Below are 25,902 nucleotides of genomic sequence, written 5' to 3' on the forward strand. Positions count from 1 at the left end.
TGACAGTGCAGCTCCCATCCAGACTACAGTATATAAGAAACCAACAGCCCACACCTTCGACCTGAAGACGCTGGCAGGATAGCCAGCGAAACTGTTGTCCATAAACAAGCTGACGCGGAAGAAAACCCTGAAGAAATGCAGAGATCAAACCATCGCCGCGGAAACCTACGTTCTAACAGTATTTATTGAACTCCTACTTTGCGATTACGGCGAGAATAAAATTTTTATTTTAAAGGTCTACATGGAATGGACGCATTTCTTTTACAATATTTTCCGTTTTATAGCCGTTTTGAGGGAAAAGCCTCAATTCTTTGCAAAAATATTTTGCGTACTTCCCAATCATAGCAAAATATGACAACCCTTGTAAACTATTTGTGGGATTGTTCCAATAACGATTCACACTTATGGCCTCGCCATCCTGTAATGATATCGTTCTTTCTTATTTTTTTATTTTTGCATTTAGTTTAAGGTTAAAATATCATGCGGTTTCCACGCTTGAAATATCATTATCTAAACATATATAGATCCTGCCCTCCCTCTAAGATTTATCTGCCTACATTCGCCTCGAGTGATGTGTAAGAAGCAGGGATGTGATCCGATACGAAAAAACACTTTAAAGCACGAAATTTCAATAGTTTCGGACAGCTGTCACTTTAAAGCACTAAACTGAAAAGACACGAAACCGAAATTGCATGAAATATAAAGGCACAAAAACTCCTCAAATCCGAACTGGCACTTGAAAGAAAAAAACTGCCGATCCAAAAAAGGACGATGGTTTCGTACCATAAAGTGGAATATAGTTTCGGATCTTAAATCTCACTCACCAGGCCCTTTAACCACTTTTTAGGATAATTTCGTGACACCCGGCATGAGACTGTACGACGTGTAAAAATAAAGTGTATGGGATCCTAAATTTTAAAAGTGAATAGTTTCGTGCCGGCCTGGTCCGAAATGAATCGGATCGTTTCGTGGCTTTTCGGATCGGGCACGAAACGTAAAGATTCGTATCGGATCGCATCCCTGGTTAAGAAGGAGCGTTATATGTGTTTACGTGCGTGATCGAAGACCTGAGCCCGGCTCGGAGGGTGCGTGGAGAAGAGGGGGGCGGGAGCCGATGCACTCCCTCCCCTCCCATCCCCCCACCCCCCTTCGTGCCTCTCGGGCCGCTGCAGCAGAAAGGGCCCTCCGATACTCTCCTCTCCTTCCCCTCTTCATTCCGTGACATCAGCTGTTCGCTTCGTGGCGGTGGGGCGGGGAATGGAAGAGGAGGAGGGGGCGGACGGATTCATGGAAGCGGCCAGCCACCGACCGAGAGAGCGCTTCACGACTCGGGGATTAAGGACTACGCCCACTCCTTAGGTCTCTCTTTAAGGACACGTTTCTCCAGTGTCATTCTTCTTCTCTTTCTATTTTGTACCCATATTTTACCGACTTTCAGTGCCAGTTAATTGATGGAATTTAATCTGTAGAATGACGATCCGATTTTGTTTTCTAGGGGATAGGGTCGTGGGGAATTGACTGCCTAAATATTTTCTGTGGAGTCTCCACATTCATATTTTTTTGAGGAATTGAAAAAGATATGGTAGGTACTTGTTCCACAAATTTATTGAGTAACCTACGGCGCGTTTCGCATTTCTTTGTTTTTAGCATCGCAAAATAATTCTTGTAGAGCATTTTTGAAAGTGGTCAATATGGTTATCAGAAACGGAATAGAATTTGCCATGGCGTTTAGCGATAGGGACAGGATAAAGGCGGGCACTTATTACATGGTGTTAAACACACGCTGTATGATGTGCCGCGTTATGCAGTGTGGCGACTTTGACCTTAGATGAGATTCACCATTCGTGATAAGTGCGTGCACCAGGTGCGATGGACATGGGCCTGCCCAGCGAGGGGAAGGAAGGGGCACCTAGATGCAAAAATCGCTTAATTCTTTAAGGAAAATCAGACTGGATTGAATCGAAATTGTCCACAATTTTTCTTTAATATTAGCTCAAGACGTAACTAAAATGTTTTTTTAAGCAAATAATTTTAGAAACCAATGAAGCGCTGTTATATTTGTCTAAAATGTTGGTTTCATTCACCTTTTCCATGCTAAAATGTAAAATGTTACAGTTTGAACGACCAATTCTTGCCTCCCCCCCCCCCCCAGGTTTTAGCCATAGGTACGCTCTTGGCGATAAACAGACAAGGAAAGGAATGAGGAAGACTTAGCTAAGGAATGGAAGTGGAAAGAATTGGAAAGGGTAAGGATGTGGTAGAAAGTAGAGATGAACAGAGTATTGGATAGCGGATGGGTGTGCTATAGAATTTGATGGAAGAACAGATGATGTGGAAACTGGTAAGAGAAAGGTGAGGACCAGACAGGATGCGACAAAGACGGCTGGAAATGGAAACAGAATCGAGGGAGCGGGGCTCTTCTCCTCCGTTTTATCAGCACTATGGCTCTCAGTTTAATCAGGGCTTATGGATTCATTATCAGTTAGCTTGGCGGTAATTTCCGCATCGTATTGATAGACTAGAAGCCTCCAGCACTGAGAGGAAACGTCAGGATTTAATTGAAAAATACGCTGACATTTTATAAAAGAAAATAACATTCCATTGATTCGCGAAATCTTCAACCAGTATCGGAGGAGAAGCAAAGTTTCAAACGAGCTGTCTTGTTGGTAAATTTACGAACTTCGTCTGGGTATCATTGGGCAGATAATTTAGTAAATGACTCCGTTGCCTGGCGAAGTAAAACGGCCACGGCTCTGCGCATCATCACGGACATCATTTATAATTTCTGCGGTCGCGTTTGTGGTTATCAATTGCTCACGGGCAGAACTAATATTAAGTATGTAGAATTTCATTTCCGTATTCAATTTATATACCCACAATACACCGCGGAGAGTCTCGCAGCGGGAAAGAAAGACGCCCTCGACCTCATCTCCTCATTTTTCCCTCCAGCTGCTGCGAGCATAGCAGGTATATTTTGCATGCACGCATAATAATAAAGATATCCGCGTTTGCGCGCATACGTATGTGTGCGATTATCTATTTGCCCACAATGCAATGGCTAAGCGAGGAGCCTCCCACTCATGCACGCGCTGCCGGTCACGTGACCCGCTGTCCTCTTGCGGCCTTGGAGTCGCGTCACACACTCGCCAGCCGCGCGCGGTGGCAACAACCGGTTTTCTTCTCCAACTCAGCCGGTGGGTTGGCGGAGCTGTGGTGTGGGATTTGTTATAGGAGGGAGGGAATGAAGGGGAAGGAGGTATGTGAACGGCATGAGAGAATGGAACAAAAAAAATAAAGAGATACACTCACAAGTCGGGGAAGCGAAAGGGATAATGGGTGGGATATATACGTGTGTGTGCTCTGTTTGTAGCTGCAGGGCCACCACCTGACGGGTAAAAGGGGGCTGGGTTGTTGTCTCTCCTCCCCCCTCTCTCTCTCTCGTGCGCGAGGAATGATGGGATAGGTAATCCGCCCGGCCGGTGCACGAAGCAGTGCCGGCCGAGAGAAAGGTGAGTTCACTCTTCGCATGGGATCTGAGTGCATCCGTGCACTGCAGCGATTCACTTATGGCGTTTATAACGTTTCCAGACTGTTACACGAGTTAGGATGAGAATCTTTACAGGAGCGTAGATCGAAGTATAGGCTTAACTTACTTAGGAAATTCGAAGAAGATATTTTCTCAGACGACGTTAATCATATCCTTCGTTTACCATCGTACTATGGTAGACGTGATCATGAGAAGAAAATAAAAGAAATAGGCTGAAAAGCAGAGAGATTAAAAATGTCATTCTTCCCTCGTACAATTAAGGATAGCACCGTTGTCTCAATTGATGGGATTAATGGCGTCGCTCGCTAGGATCACTCATTGCATATTTTTTCCTTATTTATAACATTGCATGTATTTACTCTAGGAATTACTAACCATTATCAAGTTTTTTTATGAATATACATGTATATTTTGTTAGTATGCGTAATATTTCTATGACCGTGCGGTGTTCATATGGCGGTCCTCTTGCATGCTACATGTTGGTGATTGGTCACCCCCTGCCAAACACCCTAGAGGTGGCTCGCAGGGTAATATGTAGATGTAGATGGCCGAACTTAAGGCGGGCGGTAATCTGTAGGAGCGGCCTTCGACCCTAAGAAAAAAATTCTTGCAGACGAGGAACTAGACCTATCTTCACCTAACCAAATTATTGAGTCTTAAGAGCTCCGTTATCAAAAATGACCTACAGGTCGTAGAAAAGAGTGATGCCCCGTTTCCACTAAGCTCATTTTGCATTAGATAGCGCTAAATAGGGTTGCATGAGATGAATCGTCCGCTTGGGCGATAGTAAAATCTGTGGAAACACCCCTTACCCCGCAGACAAACCCCTTATAGACCCTCACTTATACAAACCATGAATGATGAAAGGTTTGCAGACTACCTAATATAAACCATCCTTCAAGATGAGGAATTTACTCATATCCCTTCTCTAATGTGCTACAATATATGATACATGAGGTGGATGCCTTTTTTTACCCACAATTCTATTATAACATCTGTTCGACGTGCTGGTGAATTCAAAGGTAATCATTGTCAGCAATCGTAGTCTCAATAGTTTTTGTTTTCGTATAATGCCTCTTTCCCTATAGACCGATATTTCCAACCGGTCATAGTCTGCGAGAGCCTCTTGGTTCACGAGGGAAATAAAAAGTTATCAATACACCGTGATCTTTGGAGGGATGTGAATAGTATGAAATGGGGAAAATGCGAGTCACCATGAATTCTTGATGTTTTTTTAAACACTATAGTCTATCACCTTTGAATTTGGCTGTATGCATGTCGCTGAGGAAGGACTACAGCCAATTTGTTGAACGGTAAAGGCCGTTTTACACGGTACACGGAATTGCGCAATCTTACGTACGTGCGAAGGCGCAATCAAAATTGCGTTGTGTAAAGCGGTGAATTGCTAGAACGCATGCGAGAATGCGTGGATGCGAGACGTCAAATTAGCCCCTGTCCTATTTTCGTTCATGCATTCGCGCATTTCCACGCCATTTGAGAAATCAATGCAGCTCTAACCTGCGCAATAGGGTAGTTTCCTTCATCAAAGAAAACGAAAGACATTGATTGCGATTCGTTACCCACCATTAGTGTATTCATAATACACAAATTATTTGGTTTTTGAAATACCGGTTTAGACGAATGGCAAGGGTCAAATTTTATCCTCATTTGAAAAAGGCCAGATTGGCGCCCATGCGATTCCACTCCACGTGACGTCACAGGGACCTAGTTTCTACACGAGAGGATAGGAGTTATACATCGTCTGAGATTACCAATGCATGCATGAGGCACAGAGCTCAGGGAATCATGTCTTAATAATCACCTATTAAAACTGGCTAAGGTCGGAAAGTTTTCTTCGTTTGATAAGGTATCAATAAACCTTTTTTAAGCCAAGCGCTACCAGCCAGCAAGGTACTCAGCTACCCGCTAGCATCCTGCGTCCTATCAGCGCTCAGAGCCTCGATCAAGGTCACCTCACAAGGCGGGAGGGGGAACCATAAATGCGTCGCACGGACTTTTTCCCATCATTCCTACTTACGCGTCGCGTTTTCGCGCGCTTGAAAATTTTCACCTTTCATTTAATCGCGAAAAATAGATATCGTCATTTAAAAATCTAAAATCGTGTATTACGTACTCCAGGAGTAATAATCTTCCGATTTAAGCAATAAAAAAATAATAGGAAACCACCCTATTCCGTGCCCCGTGTAAAACGCCCTTAAGGGTGGAAGAGGTTCGTTAATGATAGAATTACAGGCTGCGGGATTCGCGTGATTCAACAGGTTGGGATTGTTATTATCTCTAGTGTAGGTGGAGTTTCTCTTGGCCATTTTTTCCTCCTCCCCTGTTCGACTATCACTCATTTGCCGACGAGCGGACGGAAGAGTGAAAGATGGCCGATGATGAAGGCGATTATATCCTCTCTCTTGCCCGTGGAAGTGGAGGTGAAGGCAAGAGCAGGCACCGCGACGAGAAGGAGTGGTAATAACAAGAGGCATTAGTGAGCGAGGTCAGGGCTGCCGTAAAACGGAGATTATTCACCATAGCTTGAGTGATATTGTTACTAATCGCTCTTTCGTGGGACGGAAAAATGGAAGGACGCATTGAATTCTTAGAAATTTCCGCTCAAATTACATTTAAATCGCGTGCTATGAGTACCTTCCTTACCATGACGTGACAATAAAATAATTCGCGCTCGAAAAAATTATCTCCTTCTTGCATGCACGATAGGCGATGCTAATTATTCTCAACCGGCCTGAAAATTACTTGAGCTGTCACGGAGTGAGCCTGCCTCTGTGACCGTTGGTGATTTTTTTCTTTAACTCGGTGGCACAAGGTGTGGAGAAAAGCCTGCGATTCGTCGCCTATGTGAAATTAGCGGAATATTTGGCATGGATTATTTATGATGTAGGTACTTAGTCTTTGTCAAATCGTGAATTAAAAATCAGTTTGGAGTGATAACTGAGAATAGGTGACATTTTAGAGAACTTTATCATTAGTTTAAATTCGAGCATTTACATTAAATTAGGCTCTACACAGGTTAGAGGGAAGTATATTAGGTACGCGGAAAATTAGGAGTGGGAGATTATAGGGCTCATGCTTATTAAGAAATATGAAGGGCCTTCTAACTGAACTGAAGAATGCAATTGAATGTGGGAATGGGAGCATGCGGGAATGATTAGTAAAATTATTGGGCAATATTCCATGGCTTACCAAGACCGGTAGAATACCTATAATAATTCGTAGGTTGTTGGGTAGGATATGTTTCTGTTTAACGGCGGAAACCTACCAATCTTTAATAGACAGGCATCATATCTTAAATCTTAACCGTAATGTATCCTAATATTAGCAGATCAAGTTGGAAAATAAACCAAATCGTGTATTCCCATTAAAAGAATAAAATTATTACTTAATATTAGAGGAAAATTTAGACTTAAAAGTGTTACCTGCGTATTCGCTGGTCTTCAATTTCCAAAATCAATGTTTGTTTTTTTGTCACGTCTACACCATCCTTAGAACATAAGAGTGGTTTAATTTATGAAAATTGATTTCCCCTTTTGGGTGCGTCATCAACTCCGGCTTAGAATCTATTTCCTTTCTTGCTCTTGGAAATATTGAGAGCTTTGATCACGTACCTACACTCAAGAAGGGGCAAGTGTAGGGGTTGGAAATGAGAAGGAAAAAAAATGTAAAAAAATCAGAAAATGAATAGCCACTGGGAAGGAATTAATAAGTATGTCTTTGGGATTACGCTCTGCATTCACCGAGAGAATATAAAGTGGCCCCTTCCTCTCAGACGACAGTGTCAAGTCCTTACGTTCGACATGCGCCTGATGTACGACAATGGACCCTTCTCCGTCGAAGATGACGATAAAAAAAAACATCCCGCGTGCATTTTTTTCTTTTGCTCTCGACCGGGGACGCGCCTCCCTTCCGCAATGAGTGCAAGGGGATCGGCAAACCTTTGAAGACGTCACTTCACTCCCTTCACTTTCCCCGCACGTCCGCCTCTCCACGGAGATGAGAATCGCCACTCCACTCGTCGAGACGCTGGCCTGACTCCCCTGTACCACTGACTGTGTTCGCTCTTGGTCGTAGCTTCTGCGCTGAAAACTTAGTTAATGCTGTTGTAATGATCTTTTAATTTGAAAATAACTTTTTTTTCCATATTTTTAAGGTTTTAGATGACCAAAGTAATGCGGTTTTGAAAAACATCGCGAGCCAAGGGCGTACCCAGGATCATAACTAGGGAGGGGAGGGCAAGCCAATTTGTGACATTAGTTTATGGGATTATTTCCTTGAAAAAATAGTTTTATTTTAGTTACATATGTTATACTAATATATACCATTTTTCGTGGGTTTAAAGGAAATTTGTTGAATAATTTCGTTTCTACTCTATTCCAGTACTGATATTTCTTAAAGACTTTTACAATTTTCGCTTCTAGGGGGGACTGCCCCCCCCCTCCCCCCGGCGCTCGCTGGGTACGCCCATGTCGCGAGCGAAGAATGCGAGACTCATGATAAAAGTAGGTGGGGAAAAACTTGAGCAGGTAGAGCAATTCAATTATTTAGGCAGCACATTAGAGGAGAACACATAAAGTGGTAAGGACATCAGTAAGTGAATTTCATTAGCAAAGGAGCCATTCATGAACAGGAAAGAGCTTCTGAGAGGATCGTCATGTAAGTGTTTAAAGAAAAGGTTAGTGAAGAGTTTGATCGGGAGTGTAGCTCTCTACGGTGCGGAAACGTGGACACTGAGGAAAGAAAGCGAGAGAAGATTGGAGGCATTCGAGATGTGGGTATGGAGAAGAATGGAGAGGGAGAAATGGACGGAGAGGAAAAGGGACGACGAAGTGCTGGATGTGGTTGGCGAGGAGAGGCAGCTTTTAGATGAGGTACGGAGGAGACAGAATGCATGGATGGAGCGAATACTTAGCGGGGAGGGGATGTTGAAAATGGTGTAAGAGGGTAGAATGTTAGGAAAACGAGGGAGGGGAAGGAAAAGAATAGGGTTTTTGGATGGATTGAGGGTGAGTAGGTCTTACAGTGAATTGAAGAAGGTAGCGCTGAAAGGAAAGGAAGGCTCTCAGATTACTTCTTTAGTACTCCATGGAAACCTACCTTGATCGGTAGAATACTATAATAATAACGAGCACCTTATAACTATTCTCTATTCCTTAACCATTTATTTCATGACATTATGTTGGCGTTTTTTTTTAGAAAAATAGCTATACAGAGAACATCTTTTTGGCTGATTCAACCCTAAACCGTGTCGACAGTAACCGTATTTTACTAGCCATGGTTAAACTACAGGATATGGATAATCGTGCACTTTTGCAATGAATTTAGTTTTGAAGTATCAAAGCCATGATTTAGTGCAAGGATTAATGTGGATCGCATATATTGGAATATTTTCCTACTTCGTATGGGATGCTTCGCGTCTTCCCTTTTGACTACCATTTCGATTCCGGGCGTGAGCGTGCTTCGTTTTACTCGCGTAAACTAACTGTAGAGGTGGAGGGCAATGCCCTTCAAGCACGAAATCTCCCACGAATTCATGCCTGCCGAGGAGTATGATATGGTATCAAAAACCTGCCGGTTTCCTTACTAGCTGTGATAATTTGTCGGCCTCGGTGGCGGCGGGGATAAATTCTCGCCTACCATACCGAAGGTCGCGGGTTCGAGTCCCGCATAGTTAGTTTGCTCCTTCTAGGACATGGGTGTGAGTGTGTGTGTGTTCATCTGTTGTTGATTGTTTAAACTACCGATGTAAAGGCCTCATTTTACTGTTTTCGGGGGTAATTTAGATAAATTTCTTGCGTCATATTTTCTTTTGAATGATTAGTGTTGCATTTTTTGCGAGCATACTTATGCAGTTGGTTTCTAATGATATTCTCATAAGAAAGTTAAGTTTATCATTCATCAATTGGCCCATTTTCCATATTGATTCTTGGGGAATAAGATAAACGCATTTCTATAAATGTCAAAACTGGCTGTTTGTCATGAATTAGGTAGCCGGCTGTTATCATATTTATCCCATTTCTGGCATACCTGTGCCGAATTCTACATTCAACGAAAGGATTAAGCATGTCTTCCGTGCTGGTTATACCATGCAAGGCCATCGTAACGAATCGATTAGATTAAGCGAGAAAATAATTATTTAGTTCTTCTGTTCCGTTGCGCATCTTAATTTTTTTCACAAAAGGTTGGATTAAATAAATACAATTGAATAAGTACGTCTGAGTTCTACTGCTCTTTTGGTCCACTTCCTAGTTTGGGGATATGCTATGACGCTTATTGAATTCCACGTTCTCCATTTGTAGAGCTGTTGAATGAGCAACTCGGAATTTGCAACAGGTGGAAAAAAAACGAAAATATCGTTGGTGGAGAAGGTATTTCTTGTCAAGGCTCGTGATGTGACCTCATTGTTCTCCAGTCATTTTTCAAACATCTCGAGTGAATATTTAGCTGGAATTCACGTGAAGTGTCGTTTCATTATAGCTTAATTGTAGGTCTATTGTTCATGTATCGTTTCAATGCCAGTCAGTGATGATTTCACGATTTCACTCTTACAGGCTGTTGTTTATAATTTCCGTGTTATTAGAATTAGTAATGCTTCCAGCAAATGACTCCTATCTTCAACTATCTTGTGGTGATACATTTTCGACGAACATATTCAATTGAACTTCGATGAATTTCGGTTATATATTTATCTAATCTCCGTGTTATTAGAATTAATGATATTTCCAGCAAACGACTCTTATCTTCACCTATCTTGGTGATACATTTTCGACGAACATATTCAATTGAACTTCGATGAATTTCGGATCTATATTTTCCCTTGTCATGTTATTCTTCATGATCCCTAACACCTCCCCAGGACTAATATTCAGGTTTTAAAAATTGATGCAATCACCCTCGGAATGGTTAGGCATGCTTCTTTAACTCAAGGTTTAAACCAATATAACTCTTCACCCTAAATCGTTCTCCTTGTCCTTTTTTTTCGCGCTATACTGAGCGCCAATGGGTTTTGTTCTTCAGAGTCGAAGGACGCGTCAATACCGCTGTTAGCTAACCGCAATCCCAGACGCGGGCTGTCTAGAAGGGAGTCGTATGGGAGTCGTTTGCAGTGGTTTGTTTCTATGCCACGGGCATATCGCCCTCAACAATGCACTCGGCCCATGCGCAACAATGCAGGCGCTCCTCCCGCTCTCGTGTCCCCGGTGCGTGATCTGCTTCGCAATTGTTTCCACGGACTCCTCCTCTTCGCCCGGAGACTGACAATTGCTCCTCGACGACTTATTGCTTTCACATCTTCGCATTTCGTCTCAAGCGTCGCTGTCGTCGTAGTTTATTTTGTGCTGTGAGTTATACGAACCATTCTGCTCCTCTCATCGTTAATGGTATACGGTGCTCTGAGCCAAATCGATGAGTCACAGTTATCATTCATCGCTCTGAGATGCTGATGAAGTTTTTTTATTGAAGGAAAACGTTAGCCTCTCGGTCCGGAATAAAATCAAATTTAGTTTTCATGCACCGAAAATGTCCCCTCCTTAGACCCATAAAAAGGGAAGAAGTCACTGAAGAAAATTGATAGCATAATTTCATCGGCTAGCATTGATCACTCACCATTTCATGTGGTACTCATTAGATCTTCGCTTATGATGCATTGAAATAGAGTCGGACCGATCCCTGGAGTACACCCAGGGTACACTTTGCTTGGCTATTCCTCTCCTTTATACATTCTCTCTGGTCGGTTCTCCGTGATGCGTTTACTTATTCTATGAGTGTCCTTCAAGGTATTTATTACGTACCAGTGGCGGATCTATGGGTGGAAATAAGGGGGTAAGAAGAGGGTTTATCAACTAGTTGTGAAGTTATGGAGGTATTTCGGTTTTGAAACGTGCCTCATTACATGGGCGTATTTGAATTATTATCCTTACCACCCCCCTGGATATCCAATTTACACTAGATGGAATGGTCATTTTTGTTCGGATCCCCACCACTGCTGGAAGGTTACGCCATAATTAGCCCCCCCTTGTCCCTATCCAGGATCCGCTACTGCTGCTTATCATATGGTTCCTTACCAATATCAAAATTGGTATAAAATATAAAGCATTTAAGAGTTGAACTCTGTTATTGTAATCAGTGTGTTCCGCAACATCTCGTCGCCTTCAGCTGTTAAATTGATTCGAGGGAGTCGTATTGAAATGAGCCCATTCCGTTCGTTTGTTTATGATCGTTCGGGTGCCGCTTCGCCGTGCTGGGTTGACCGCCAGCGCTGCTTTCTGCCCTACGCCCTGTTTGTTACGCGACCCCGCCCAGCCAAGTAGCCCAGCGGCATAATTTTCGACCGTCAGTTTGCGGGTGGGTGGGGGAGCAGGATAATCACCACAGGAAGGGAGAGGGGGGAAGGGTGGGAGAGGAGTTTTTTTTTTTTTTTTTTTTTGAGGTTGGTTCTTTCATCGCGTGCCTCGCGAGGCACACCCAGTGGCAATTTGCCCCCTCTTCCTAAATCTCACCCTTCCGGACTCCACTCCCCGCCACCATCCATTCTCTCCCCCACCCCTATCTTCCCTTCTTACCCTCAGCGTCCCCTTCCGTCCTAATACGGCCGTAAATGTGAAACGCGGGAAATTGTTCGCGTGGGTCCTTTCCCTTCTAGTGAGGGGCTAATGCCATGCACAACGATTGTTGGCATTTGTTGGCATTGAAAGGCTATATTTTATCCGCTCGTTGTGAAGTTATGCGGGTATTTCGGTTTTGAAACGTGCCTCATTACACGGGCGTATTTGAAACTAATGAAGATCATTTCTGTTATAAGAGAAACCATAATTATAGATGTGTGTAAAGCGTCTGGCAAAACATTGAGAGTTTCAAGCTGGCGATGGTCATTAGTGTACATTCATGTCATGACAGAAACCATAATTATCAAGCTGAATAAGGCCTCTGGCAAAAAATTGAGTGTATTGAAAATGGTGAAGGTCATCAGTGTCCGTCATAAAAGAAAGCATAGTTATCAGTGTCTACTATGTCTCTGGCAAAAAATAAGCGATATTTTATAATTAATATAAGTAATTTATCATGTGTACATACCTTAATCACTAAAATTCTTCTTGTATATAAAATTGAAATTTTATCGAGGTATCAGTCTTAATATTAAATATGTTACCCTATTATATTATATATTACCATAAATATACCTATATATTAGACGGGGGTTCCTTTGCCTATATAATAGATGAAATGGGGGTTCGAAAATGGTAAAGAAAGACATTGACAGTGGCGTAGTCAGGAGAAGGGTCCGGACTCTCTCCCCCCCCAAATATAAAAACACAATTGTTTCCCTTCATAAAAGAAAACAAAATATTGAAAAATCTTCATTTTACGAAAGATTTCTTTGACGAATGAAGTTTTTTCCATTGTGAAAAGTGTTTAAATTAGTTGAAAACCCTCTACTTATGACCCTGTTTTTCAAAAAAATTTCCTCCTGATTTTCGACCCCCCCCCCCCTTCCCGCCCAACGAAATTCCTGGCTACACCACTGGACATGGAGTGTGCCGATGCAATGCCTATGTATTTTAGTCTAATTTAAGAATTGTTTCGTTCTGAGTGTGATTCAATTTTTTTCGCTCTTGTGATTGTATGATATATATGCTGACGGTTTCTTCTTTCTGCTGGTAGGGTGTCGCGGAAGCGTCGCCCGAGCGAGGGCTGGGGTGGAGTGGACGACGCGTGGGCGGACGACGCGGGCCTCCCTCCCGACGAATGCATGGACGAGTGCACGGCCGCCCTCGTCCTCATGAGGCTCTCCTGCAGCCCACACTCGCCGCACCGATTCGAACGTGAGTACCGCTCTTATCTCCTGTTTCAATTACTTAATCGCCGCTTTGCTTCGACAACTGAACTCGATATTGTGAATCGACGATAACAGGAAACCGAGGAGGATCTAAGGTTTTCCCGGCGAATAGACTGGAGGAAGAGTTCTCGGGTTTGCAGCCGGGTCCAAGGGTTTTTCAACACCCTGAAGACGATGGCAGACTTCGCCCTCGAAACGTCGGTGCTGAAAAACCCTTAGTCCCGGCTGGAAATCGGAGAACTTTTCCTCCAAGAAACCAAGGAGGTTGTAAAGATTTGGAGGGGGTACCACTGGTTTCGAGCGTGGAAGGAAGTGTGGCCGGAATGGGGGTGCTTGGGTAGGATAAGCCACGCCCACTTTGACCAAAACATTGACAACCCCATAAGGGCCAATGCTTACTTTTTGGTGAAATTTTTGGTCAAAACTCGTTAATACAATAAAACAAACTATGGAACCTATATACCAGTGGCGTAACTAGGAATGTGCTTTGAGGGGGGGGATGGGAGGGTCTGGGGGTGAGGGGGTCAGGGAAAATTTTTGAAAAATTACATGCTTGGAAATATTTTTTAAATCAGTTTGGCACTTCAAATTTCACTTTGAGTAAATGCAGTAATTATATGTCAAAACTAGACCATAGTTTAAAATATTTTTTCTTTCTCTGAGGCAACTTTTAATTTTTGTATTTTAACTCATATTTCGCTCCTCCTGAATGAATAATCGACTACTGTAAACCCCCAAGATTCTCTGTTACGATTTCTTAAAATCCTATATAGAGGGAATATCTTTCATTTTGTTCTATAGATACAGTGAGGAATATCATACCCTCAGAACAGGTTGGCCATCATACCCTATAATCTATAGCAGTGCACGTATAGCCCCTCCCACCAAACCACTTATTCGTTTGTGTTCCACTGTCCTTATTTGCTGCCCCCCCCCCCCCCCCCCCCGATTCGTTCCACAAATGTTACACATGTCATGTTACATGTCCTGTCTTCACATATTGTTAAAAAAATACGTAAACGGTAAAGGATCAATCGCTTAGCGTCCACGCTATAGTCCTCCGTCTTGAATAATTCCGGAATGTATTAGGATTTCGTGAGTCATGGCGCCATTGTGCGACCCACGAGAGATGCATGCATGCATGAAAGTGCCCTTTGCCTCTCCTCCGCCACGGGCCACGCCCACTCCTGTAATCCTACTCTTCCTCTTCGCTCGCGGCTATCATTTATGAGACCTCCGACTGGTTTAGACCCGAGTAGGCAGTGCTGATGTCGGCGTTGACCGCGCTCGTAATCAACCACTCTTAAGGTGCGTTCGCATACATTATTTTTTTCCATTGAATAACATTTCAAATGAAGTTTTGCTATGCGGTTCATTATAGTTACATCCTTTTATGATGATAGTTTTAGTAGGTGGCGTGAGGTCCATGTATTCTTTCCTGGATAGAATCAATTAAAGAAATAGTGGATTTAAAGTCGGAAGAGTTCGAGTGAGTGTAACTGGATGTTTAGTTCCTGGGTTTCTTGGTAAACAATCTTCCCCTCGCTAGGCGATGGGATTATTTGTCTTCAGTTCTTCATAAATCATCATAGCCTTCAGTCACCTGCGGCGGAATAAATTTCCTTTCGCATAGTGTACCTTCACCTTGAGTTGGATTGTTTCCGCAGAAATAAATAGTTTCTTTTAGTATGAGTCTTAAGCTTTTTTTCTCATTTGTTCATTTTTCGTAAATATTGTGCATAAGCATCTATAAGATAGCACAGAAAATGTCTATCATTTATTTATCTTTTTTAAAATCCTCGCAAAAATCGTGACTTGCATACATCTACGTTTTATATCTATGAGGTATCGCGTAAGCCACTACCAGGATGTGTGGCACGGGGTGATTCCACAAAGGCATGCAGCACTCATCCTAGCCTTAATCGTGATCGCGCTCGCTTGTCGACACAGGCCAAGCATACAGGACAACGAAACTCGGCCAAACCAGAAAATAAGAGTGCGCAATGGACACGAATATGCTACCATGCAAAAAAAAATCACAAGTTAGTTATAGAAAATAAAAAGTTAGCGAAGTATAGTGAATCATGCATGAGTTAAATACAGGTAATTGAGCTCTTCATACTCTTAATGAACAGTTCAAGTAAGGGTCTCCCATGGCCGTAAAACTTAATGAAAGCTTGTTTTAAGTTTTACTACCACTGGAGAACTGTCAATGCATGGGTTGCAGCATGCCAAAAAATCCATTCATATAGTTAGTATTTACTAATATAATAAGTTATTAAATGTTGAGGTGGAAGCTGAGCACTAAAAGGGGACAGTAAATTTATGACCACCATCACTGTGCGAGAGACGTCATTTGTGGAGCACCCGCCCTGGTAGCACCAAAAGGATTATATCTGCATATTTTTAAGATTTCGAAATACATCGGTAAACAGATTTGCAAATCTGTATAATATACATATTTTATACATGTCTGATGATCCATGGCCCTTGATGTATACCAGAATCTTTAAAATATACAAATAATATCTTTACGGCGTTACCAGGGATCATCAGAAATGTGTAAGATATGTATAATATACAGATTTACGACGAGTAATACGTATTTAATCTATAAAATCCATATTATGGCAGCAGATATAATACGTATAATATTTAGATATTACCTGCGTGATGGAGGACATTTGCATGTAGCCTAGTAGCACCAAAAGGATTATATCTAGATTTAATACGTATCATAGTATACACTGTATACATATTATATCTGTCTAAAATACATGCAAATGTCCTCTACCACGCAGATAATATCTAGATATCATACGTATTATATCTGCTGCCATAATATGGATTTTATATAGATTAAATACGCATAACTCGTCGTAAATCTGTATATTATACATATCTTATACATGTCTGATGATCCCTGGTTACGCCGTAAGGATATTATTTGTATATTTTAAAGATTCTGGTATACATCAAGGACCATGGATCATCAGACATGTATAAAATGTGTATAATATACAAATTTGCAAAACTGTATACCGATGTATTTCGAAATCTTAAAAATATACAGATCCTTTTGGTGCTACCAGGGTATTTTATACAGATATTATAAGTATACAGTGTATACTATGATACGTATTAAATCTAGATATAATCCTTTGGTGCTACTAGGGCAATGATGAGACTATCGTGGAGATCATTCCTCTCATACACTTGTTCCTTAGCTATGCACTTCGGGGGACTCTGAGATAACCGAGAGAGAGTGCTAGAGATAGGGAGAAGAGGTTGGGAGGGTGGAACGGTTTTTAAGTCTCCCTTTCGAGCGAAGGACGTTAATTTTTACGACCTCCCTCTCCTCGGAGCCTCTCTTCCCGAGAGGAGAGGTTTGGACTCGAAGGAGGAAAGGGGGAAAAACAATCTCCATCTGCCGTGCGCAGTGATCGGAAACAATGGGTCTCCCACGGAAGTCAGTGGGTTGCAATTTTCTCTCTCGAAGGGGCGTTGTCCTCGTTTCCACGGGCAACGGCAGCATCAACAGTGTAGCCGCTCGCCGTATGCACGGGCTGGGTTTGTAACGCACTTACTCTCGAGGGAGGAGGTCACTGACCCCTGCCCGAGAGCCTTAATGTGTGCCATTATGCGGATCGGCCTTTGTCGATTTCATCAGACGCATCACCAAGGTCGATCATTTGCCTTTTGTCGCAGCCCCACCCACCGCCGTCGGGGCGGGTAGTGTCCAGCGTAAGTGTGGACAGCAGGGCAATGGAATGGTCGAACCTTGAGACATTCGCCAGACGACGTCTTGCACCGTGATGCTAAACTCATATGCTATCCGGTGATGATTTCCTAATAGGGTAATTTCCTTCATCAAAGAAAACGAAAGGCATTGATTGCGATTCGTTACCCACCATTAGTGTATTCATAATATACAAATTATTTGGTTTTAGAAATCCCAGTTTAGACGAATGGCTATGGTCAATTTTAACCGCATTTGAAAAAGGCCAGATTGGCGCCCATGCGATTCCACTCCACGTGACGTCACAGGGACCTAGTTTCTACAGGAGAGGATAGGAGTTTTACATCGTCTGAGATTACCAATGCATGCATGAGTCACAGAGCTCAGGGAAACATCTCTTAATAATCACTTATTAAAATTGTCTAGGGTCGGAAAGTTTCCTTCGTTTGATAGGGTATCAATAATCCTTAATTATGCCAAGCGCTACCTGCTAGCGTGGCACTCGGCTACCTGCTAGCATCCTGCGTCGTATCAGCGCTCAAGCCTCGCCTCAAGGTCACCTCACAGAACGGCAGCGGGAACCAGAAATACGTCACACGGACTTTTCCCATCATTCCTACTTAGCCGTCGCGTTTTCGCGCGCTTGAAAATTTTCCCTTTTCGTTTAATCGCGAAAAATAAATATCGCCATTCGAAAATCTAAGAGCGTGAAATGCGTACTCCTGGAGTAATAATGTCTCGATTTAGGCAATAAAAAATAATAAGAAACAACCCTATTCAACCGAAAGACTTATTTCCGAGATTATTCCAATTATTGAAATATTCCACTCCCAGTTCATTATATGTTCCTAGCTGCGTCAGGGTTACGGAGCCGAATTTCTTGTTTGACGTTAGCTGAAAGTACCTATATAAGTCGAGAACGGTTTTGTTTTGAAATTTTTCATTCCTCTCCCAAAAGTTATTGACCTCTGGAGGTGGAGATATACATACAATGGAAATAGATAACTTGCGAATCTTATTTCTGTTTTATATTTGGATTCAACCGTACGAGGAAGTGATAAGGTATTTTTAACTCTGTGATACGCTTTAAAGCTCGTATGATAACTTTTAGAATTTTCATTTCAACTGTGGCTATCATTTTCTCTTTTTTTACATACTTCCATAATTTCAATTTAGGTAAATCGTCTAGACCTTTATGAATATCCTCATATTTTACGGCACATAAACGGATATGAATTCATAAATGTTCCATACATTTAACAGTTGTCCAATTTCTTTCCTAGAAGTTTTGAAGTTTCCACTGGGAAACTCAAAAAAAAAAATTTCTCGACGTTTGAAGTATGACTCAAAGGGGTCGAACCTTTTGTTGAGTTTTAACTCTCTAGTGTCTGCCTATCCGACGAGAAACCCGAGAACGCTATAATTTAAAAATTCACTGGGGAAAACTGAGAACTCAAGCTGCGTGGAAATTTTTTCTCGGGTTATATACGATTTACTTGTAACATCGTACATAAATTGCAAAAATTTCCACGATTTGTACGTGGTTTTTGCAGATGCGTTTTGTTGCTATCAAATTCCAACCAGTTCCCACTAACTTTCGAAATATTTTCGGCCAACTGAAATTTTCCTGCATGTTCCTGTGAAAGTATCTTGCACGACGAAACTGCCATTGTAAAACCAGCTTTACACTCCTTTTGGAAGTCGCCTTGCGGAAGTTCGCAATCCGCCGACCCGACGGCGCGGCGGCCCTCAGACCGATAAGGGGCGCTGATAGCGAGGTAGCGGTCGAGAGGTAGTGTTGAGGCGCTGGACAGTGTCCAGTGCCCCCCTCAACCTCTATTCACGATCGGAAGAGGTCTAGTCCCATCGCGAGTGGAAACATTGGCCGCGGGAATGTCCTGATTGAACCACTCTTCAAGTCTCCCTACCCTATGTCGCTGGTCGAGGTCGGTGACAGCTAAAGCAAGCATTTTTGTGGGGATGGTTAAGCCCGTATGACACTTCCCAATTTATTGGCCAATTTATTAGATATTGGATTGTGGTCCAACTGACATGCACCAATTTCTAGTCCAATATCCTTTTCACAATACTGGACACAATTTATTGCCCAATTTGTAATGTAGAACAGGTTCTATTTTATCGCGGACAATCTCCAATCAGAAGTCAGTTATGTTGAATCCTAGTGGTCAAAACGAGAAGCTCTTCGCAAAACATCAGGTTTGGCTGTAAAACATTGGATTTTTTCCGAAAATTCGCTTGATTTTTCTAAAATTTTTACGAAAGAAGTCGTTTCAATACTGATTAAAGCGTACAAATCACATGAATGCTTATGCAACGTAAAATCATCGAAATACAATGGCGTTCTCTAGCGGGGCATTAGAACACTACTTCGGCCAATATTGGTGTAAATATTTATACGTGTCATACTGTACGTAACGCCCAATGTTTTAAACTATATTGCGCGCCTATTTATTGGCCAATAAATTGCAAAGCATCATACGGGCTTTAGGATATCTCTTCAAGACAACATATTTCGGAGTGGTGGATGTGAGTCCAAACTGGGGTTGATTCCACTGCACGAGTTTCAATCCTCAATCACTCTTCAGGGTTCCATATCGGTTTTAACTAAAATTACACGCTAACATATCCTCGCATCCTCAGAATTATATTATGTTGGTTTCCACTTGCCTTCCACTTAGTACCTTTTACTTCGTGACTGCTTACTCGACAAGTAAATTAAGTTATATCGCGGCTAACCTCTGTAGCTAGAGGTCGATTGCAACCCTGTGGTGGTGAGCTTATCTATGAGCTGGTAGTTGTGACGTGTGTAGACGACACTCGCCGCTTTGGTGGAGCCGCAGGTTGATAAGTCAAGCAGCGTTCAAATTCGTGAAAATTCAACAGACATGCCTTCGTCTGCATAGCATCCTGGTGTATCGCCAACGAGCGTGAATTATGAGGCATACGATGAACAGGGCGCGATACTCATCGTGGATGCCCCTACTATTAATTCTTGCTTGCTATTGTATGTGGGAAGCAATATAATTCGAGGTAGGTATAATAAAGGGTGGACGAATTCCTTCCCTCCGCCTCTGGCACAAGGCTTTAGTCCAAACTCTATCTCATGATGCGAGAGTAGATTTCTCTTGGCTATGTTTTTCGTTTCCTTTCGACTTGTACCTATGGCAGGTCTTGGGAGAGATGTTGAAACTGGTTTCTATCCCCTCGGAACCTCCTTAAAGAAAGCTGGTGGTGATTTATTCCTTGTCACCGGGAGCCTATGCATTTTCAGCGGTGATAGCTTAAAAGCGTTCGTCCCACGCATTTTCTTCCGAACGCCACACAGCTAAGGACAAGGTTGGAGATAGTGGTTGTGCCCAGAGGTGCATGGCCGTTGTAGGGTGAAATTTCGGAGAGAAGGTCTGATCTCGAAGTACTACAAGAAAGATGGAGCAGTCGATTCGGTGTGATGACATTTCGAAGGCTTCGGATGCTGGGCTTCTACAGGAGGTGAAAGAGAAAAGATTCGTTCGTTTTCTTGTGAGTGGGGAGAAAGTTTTCAGTTCATAAAGTGTTTCAGACCTGTTTTCGGCAAGTATACCTAAATTGCAATTCTGTACCTGTAAATTGCATGTGTGCAGGTACCTAATTCCAGACCAGCAGAAATTTACTTTTGCATCAGAATGCCCCGTTTTAGTGACTATGAAACAAAAACATATTAACTGGTTTTGCGAGCAGTGAGCACTACTCTACGTGTACTTTAAAATTATGGGAACAGTTTAAAATTCATTTTGTCATTACCTGCGCGTAGAACGAGTATTTATACCCTCCAAGTCCTGCTGAGATAATTATTAGGGAATATGGAATAGGGAAATAATTACTTCTTTCATTGCCAAATGAATCTAATGGACAATATATACCATAGTTATTAATGTGCATAATTTGGGCTGTATAACAGTTGTAAATTCCAATCAAGTATCGTAGTACATATTCCTAATTTTTAATTCATTATATTTATGTTCAGTGAGTTTTTTTTTTGCGGCTGTTGACGAAAATAGCTATTCTTTTGTAACTTAGATAACATTTTCTAGAATAATGGTACAATAATATTGGTTTTGCTTATTTTAACCTTAATCAATGGAAAGTACGATTCTTAATTTGAAAACGCGGGGTATTATTTAGTTGGCTGCTATTTGGTTCTTTTGGCTATTCGATTTGAAATCACATTTTCCGTTGGGTGCCCGGATAAAATCATATTTATTCCGTTTTACAGTGAGATCTCATCAAGGGGATGAGGGGAGCGTAGTAAGTAGTAGGGATAGCGGCATCGTGGTAGCGTGTGTGTATGTCCACGCGAAGACGAGGGGCGTTTACCGTTAAAGCCGTCGGCTGTGGCGCCCAAGGCGGATTTTCGACCTCCTGCCGCCCCTTTGAGGGAAAGGGGGTGGGGGAGGTGGGTCCGTTAGATTGCACTGGGGGGTGGGAGGGGGGAGGATCAGTCTGCGGAGTGACGCCGGAGGAAGGGGGGGGGAGGAATCACAGAAGTCCCAACTTCCCTGTTCCACCCATCGAATGAAACAGCAAACAAATTTATACCCATTACTCCAGAGACGCGAGGCAATGATTGACTTGTGGTGTTTTGCGTATGCTAGAACATGGGATAAATCCGTGAAAACAGGTTAATTCAGGCGAGGGTTCATTGCCTATGCTGAATATTTACGTTGTTATGATAGCTATAAAACAAAATGTTTGCGAAAAGAATCTTGCCAAGGCCATAATTTCTTAATAAGGTTTGTCGCAGCTTGTTGAATATTAGTGTTAACGAGTTTATTTTCTGAGAATAAGCAATCTTGAAAGCTTTATGTACATATTTTCATGATAAAGGACAAGTTACCTCGAAAAATATCACTGTTTTCATCAACGGTGTGCTAGACGTCGTAACTATTCCAGTCTATTTATGTCAGAAATAAGGTACGGGAAAGATAGATTTCTCCTCCCGGTTGCCTATTATGAATATGACTGAAAATTATGGCTATGAAAGACCGATTAAACGAACAATTATCCGTAATCTTATTCAGTGGAGGGAAGTTAAGTCTCCCACGTTCTTATATGCATGGGCTCTTCGGAGGCCAGAGAGTCGTCTTGGGATTAGTCCCAGGTGGTAGGCGCCTGTATTCCTCGCTGCGTGATGAATCATCTTCATGACTAGAACGAGTCGCAGCTTTGCGATATGCTCTGAAGAGAGAATCCGTTATTGCGGTACCGCGATAGTCCACCCTAGAACAGTGAATCAGCTGTAAGATGCGGAAGAAGGTAATCATCCTCCTTAACCGTGCTGAAATTTGAGTACAGACTTTCCCACGCATCTGGTTATCATATCCGCGGTTAAGCAAATAATCATGCCATGTAAAGGTTTAGATTTCTACTATAAAACTATGAATACCTCTTTACAGATTTAATTTCAGTATTATGTGTCGTTTCTCTTGTTGGAAGGTACATTCATACGGAGGCTACGGAAAGCTTTACTCTCGTCCCTGTCCATTTGTCTTAATTAGGGATTGAAAACTTGTCTTTTCTAAGCTGGATATCCACCTTTGTGAATATTTTTTTCTATTTCCTTGGAGTTCTCTCGCTTTCAAACGAATTCATTCCTAGGTGTGGGGGTTGGGTGAAATGGACATAGATTAATTCCTTTCATTTTTCTTCCGAGAATCACGTGCCGAGAGGAGAAGCGAGGGATGTCACTGAATACCCACGCAACTTACCTATATCCCGCTGAAGATACTCTCAGAATATCCGTCTTCACTCATAAGGGGGACTTTCTGTGCACCTGCTATCCAACTACGACATGCCCCGTGAGTCGCCGTAGTGGGTACGCGTTAGGCCTAGGGTGCACTGGGATAGATATTTAAGGAATGGGAACTTAATTTCTGATTGGGAAACAAATACTTGGTAATTTCGCATAATTTATTTAAACGACCTTGATTCCAACGTAGAACCTCATCAGGCACGAAAAACTTCGGTAACAAACACACAAGGAGGCACCTACATGCCAGTGTACTTAAATTATGTGGATTTACCAAGTCTTTGTGTTACAGTCACAATGATTAGTAATTACAGCGACGTCACCCCCGAGACTTTATTTACCTACTTATTTTGACTGTATTTGAGATTATATTTACTTGCATTTTCTATGAAATGTGACACTATGTTGTGGAAGTTATTGAAATTGGAAATGATCATGAGAATAAAATAAAAGAAATAGACTGCAAAACCGAGAGATTTAAAATGTCATTCTTCCCTCGTAATATTAAGGATAGCAACGTTGCCTGAATTGATAGGATTAATGGCGTCGCTCGCTAGGATCACTCATTACATGTTTTTTTCATAGTTCTAACCTTGCATGTATTTGCTCTAGGAATTACTAACCATTACCAAGTTTTTTTTTTATGAATAAGCATGTATATTTTGGTAGCATGCGTAATATTTCTATGACCGTGCATGTGGCTGTCCTCTTCCATGCTGCATGTTGGTGATTTGTCACCCGCTGCCAAACAACCTAGAGGTGGCTCGCAGTGTATTATGTAGATGTAGAAATTCTTGAGAATGTTTTTGCGACATCGAAACGCGTCGTGCCCAAATAAATTCGTTGGATGGATTGCAATGTTTCATTTAACTAATATATTTACTTGAACTTTGTTGGAGAAAAAGATGTCGTCGACTTGTTTTCGGCGCATCGGGAGTAGCTCCCCTCACCCTCTCTTCTCTGCGCCAGTGTCCGCTCGTCTTGACGCGGCCGAGTGCGGTTTACACCCCTCTCCTCTCATCCGCGTGCTTGTATTCGGGGGCGTGCAAAGCGGCGGACCGTTAGCTTCTTTTCACTTCCATCGTAAGCGGTGGAACTCCCGACCCCCACCCCACCCGTGGATCTGCGGATGGGGGGGATTTACGAAGAGGGTGCGACTTGTCGCCGAGTGCGAAGCCAAGGGAGGAAATCACGCTCTTCAATCCGCTCGCCGGAAGTTTTCCCCTTCCCTACATTAATTTCACTGCCTCCAATGTGAATGTTTTATTTAATATCATTCGTCCAGAATGGGCATGGGAATTTTCAGTCAATGTTTTGCCTCTCAACCGTATTGACTCACGTTATAGATCAAAATTAGTGTCATCTCCACAGGAATAAAATTTTGATTTTTTAGCATTGAATTATACAGTAAAAGTGAAGAGAAAATCATCATTTCAGATTATTATTATAGTATTCTACCGATTACGGTAGGTTTCCATGGAGTACTTAGGAAGAATTCCGGCAGCCTCCCCTTCCATCATGCACTTCCCTCTTCAATTCACTATAAGATCTATTCCTTTCAATCTATCTAAAAATCCTATTATTTTCCTTCCCCTCCCTCGTTTCCCTAACATTCTACCCTCTAACACCATTTTCAACATCCCCTCCCCGCTAAGCACTAACTTCCATCCATACTTCGCTCCGGTATATAATGAAATTATACCCACGGTATATTCTCTCTCCAACTCTCGCTGCATCTGAAGTTGAGCGTTAGCTGAGAAGTTATTGCTCGTAAGTGTCTGGAGTCTAGCCTGGATGCACCTCCACTTACATATCCGGCTCGCGTGCCTTGTGTGGTGAGTTGGTGCGTCGGCTGTATATCATATTACGGTCGATACGTTCGTTTCTTTTATATCCATATCTGCACTTCCTCCTCCTCTCCCAAGGACACCTCCGTTTCTCCCTCCTCCCTTCCCCTCCGTCCCCCTCCCCCCTCTGCTCTGTGGCGTCACACTGTTTACCCGCATGTCTCCCTCCAGGACGCCACTCCGCTGACAGTTCCGCAATCCGTGGCTTCCCCACGCCTCATAGCAGATCATCGCGTTCTGATCGTCCCTTGGAAGCCGCCGAAACGATTCGGGTCCGCTTCAGACTCGGCGACGCGGCGCGCGCCGTTGTTGTAATCGGATACTGCGCTTGAATGCTCGAGCTTGCTTAGGTTTTTTAAAAATATTCTGTCCTCCGATCTCTTCTGGAAAGGCGGACCGCTTCAGGATATGTTTCGCAGCTCAGGCTGATCGTAAAAGAGAGAACTTTAACGAGTAAAAATTAAAAATTAGTATTATTTTTTAAATCCGTTTTTAAATTTCATTCTTTCATATATTTATCAATGGCCATTGCGTGAAAATAATTTAAGTTTTTATACTGAAATATATCCTCTGATCATATCCTCGGTCCTTGAGCCCCGAGTTAAAATGGTCTAGACCGAAGAGCTTTTGTATCCACCTCACGCTGTGAAATCACCACCTCGCTCTTGTGTGGTGCTCACTGTACTTATCTGATTTTTCTTCGGGTATCTCATGACGGCTGTCTCTCATGATCACCACTTTCTGTGTATTATGATGAGCTTTTCTGTCACTGTAATTCCCGTGCTGCATCTATGATCTATGCCTAAGGTCCACCTAATACTGTGAACGCCGCTCCCTCTCTTGATAAGAGTTTTGGTATGATTTTAGGTCATAATATTTCACCGCTCTCTATAATGGCCGGCTTAATGACAAGAACCAGTGCACAAAGTCCTGAAACTTATCATTCAGCCTTTACTTCTCTGTATTTCGTTTGTCATTTAATTGCGGAATGGAAGCTTGATCAACTCCGCGGTTTTGAAATTTTAATTGCGTATCTAGCTCAATGTCCATTTGTTCACTGCTGTAATCCATGCATTTCCACATCTATGGCTGTGTCATCGAAGAATT

The 25,902-nt window shown here is 42.5% G+C and overlaps 1 protein-coding gene across 1 annotated transcript in view; it reads left to right on the top strand.

The window, feature by feature from the left end:
- Positions 1 to 25,902, top strand: part of LOC124160178 (zinc finger protein 704) — a 360,385-nt gene that overhangs the window by 170,122 nt on the left and 164,361 nt on the right. Inside the window, exon 3 of the mRNA XM_046535945.1 lies at positions 13,229 to 13,389. Coding sequence (XP_046391901.1) covers positions 13,229 to 13,389 — 161 coding nt within the window. The remainder of the gene's footprint in view (positions 1 to 13,228; positions 13,390 to 25,902) is intronic.

Source organism: Ischnura elegans, chromosome 6 (assembly GCF_921293095.1).
Source record: "Ischnura elegans chromosome 6, ioIscEleg1.1, whole genome shotgun sequence".
Taxonomy (NCBI): Eukaryota; Metazoa; Arthropoda; class Insecta; order Odonata; family Coenagrionidae; genus Ischnura; species Ischnura elegans.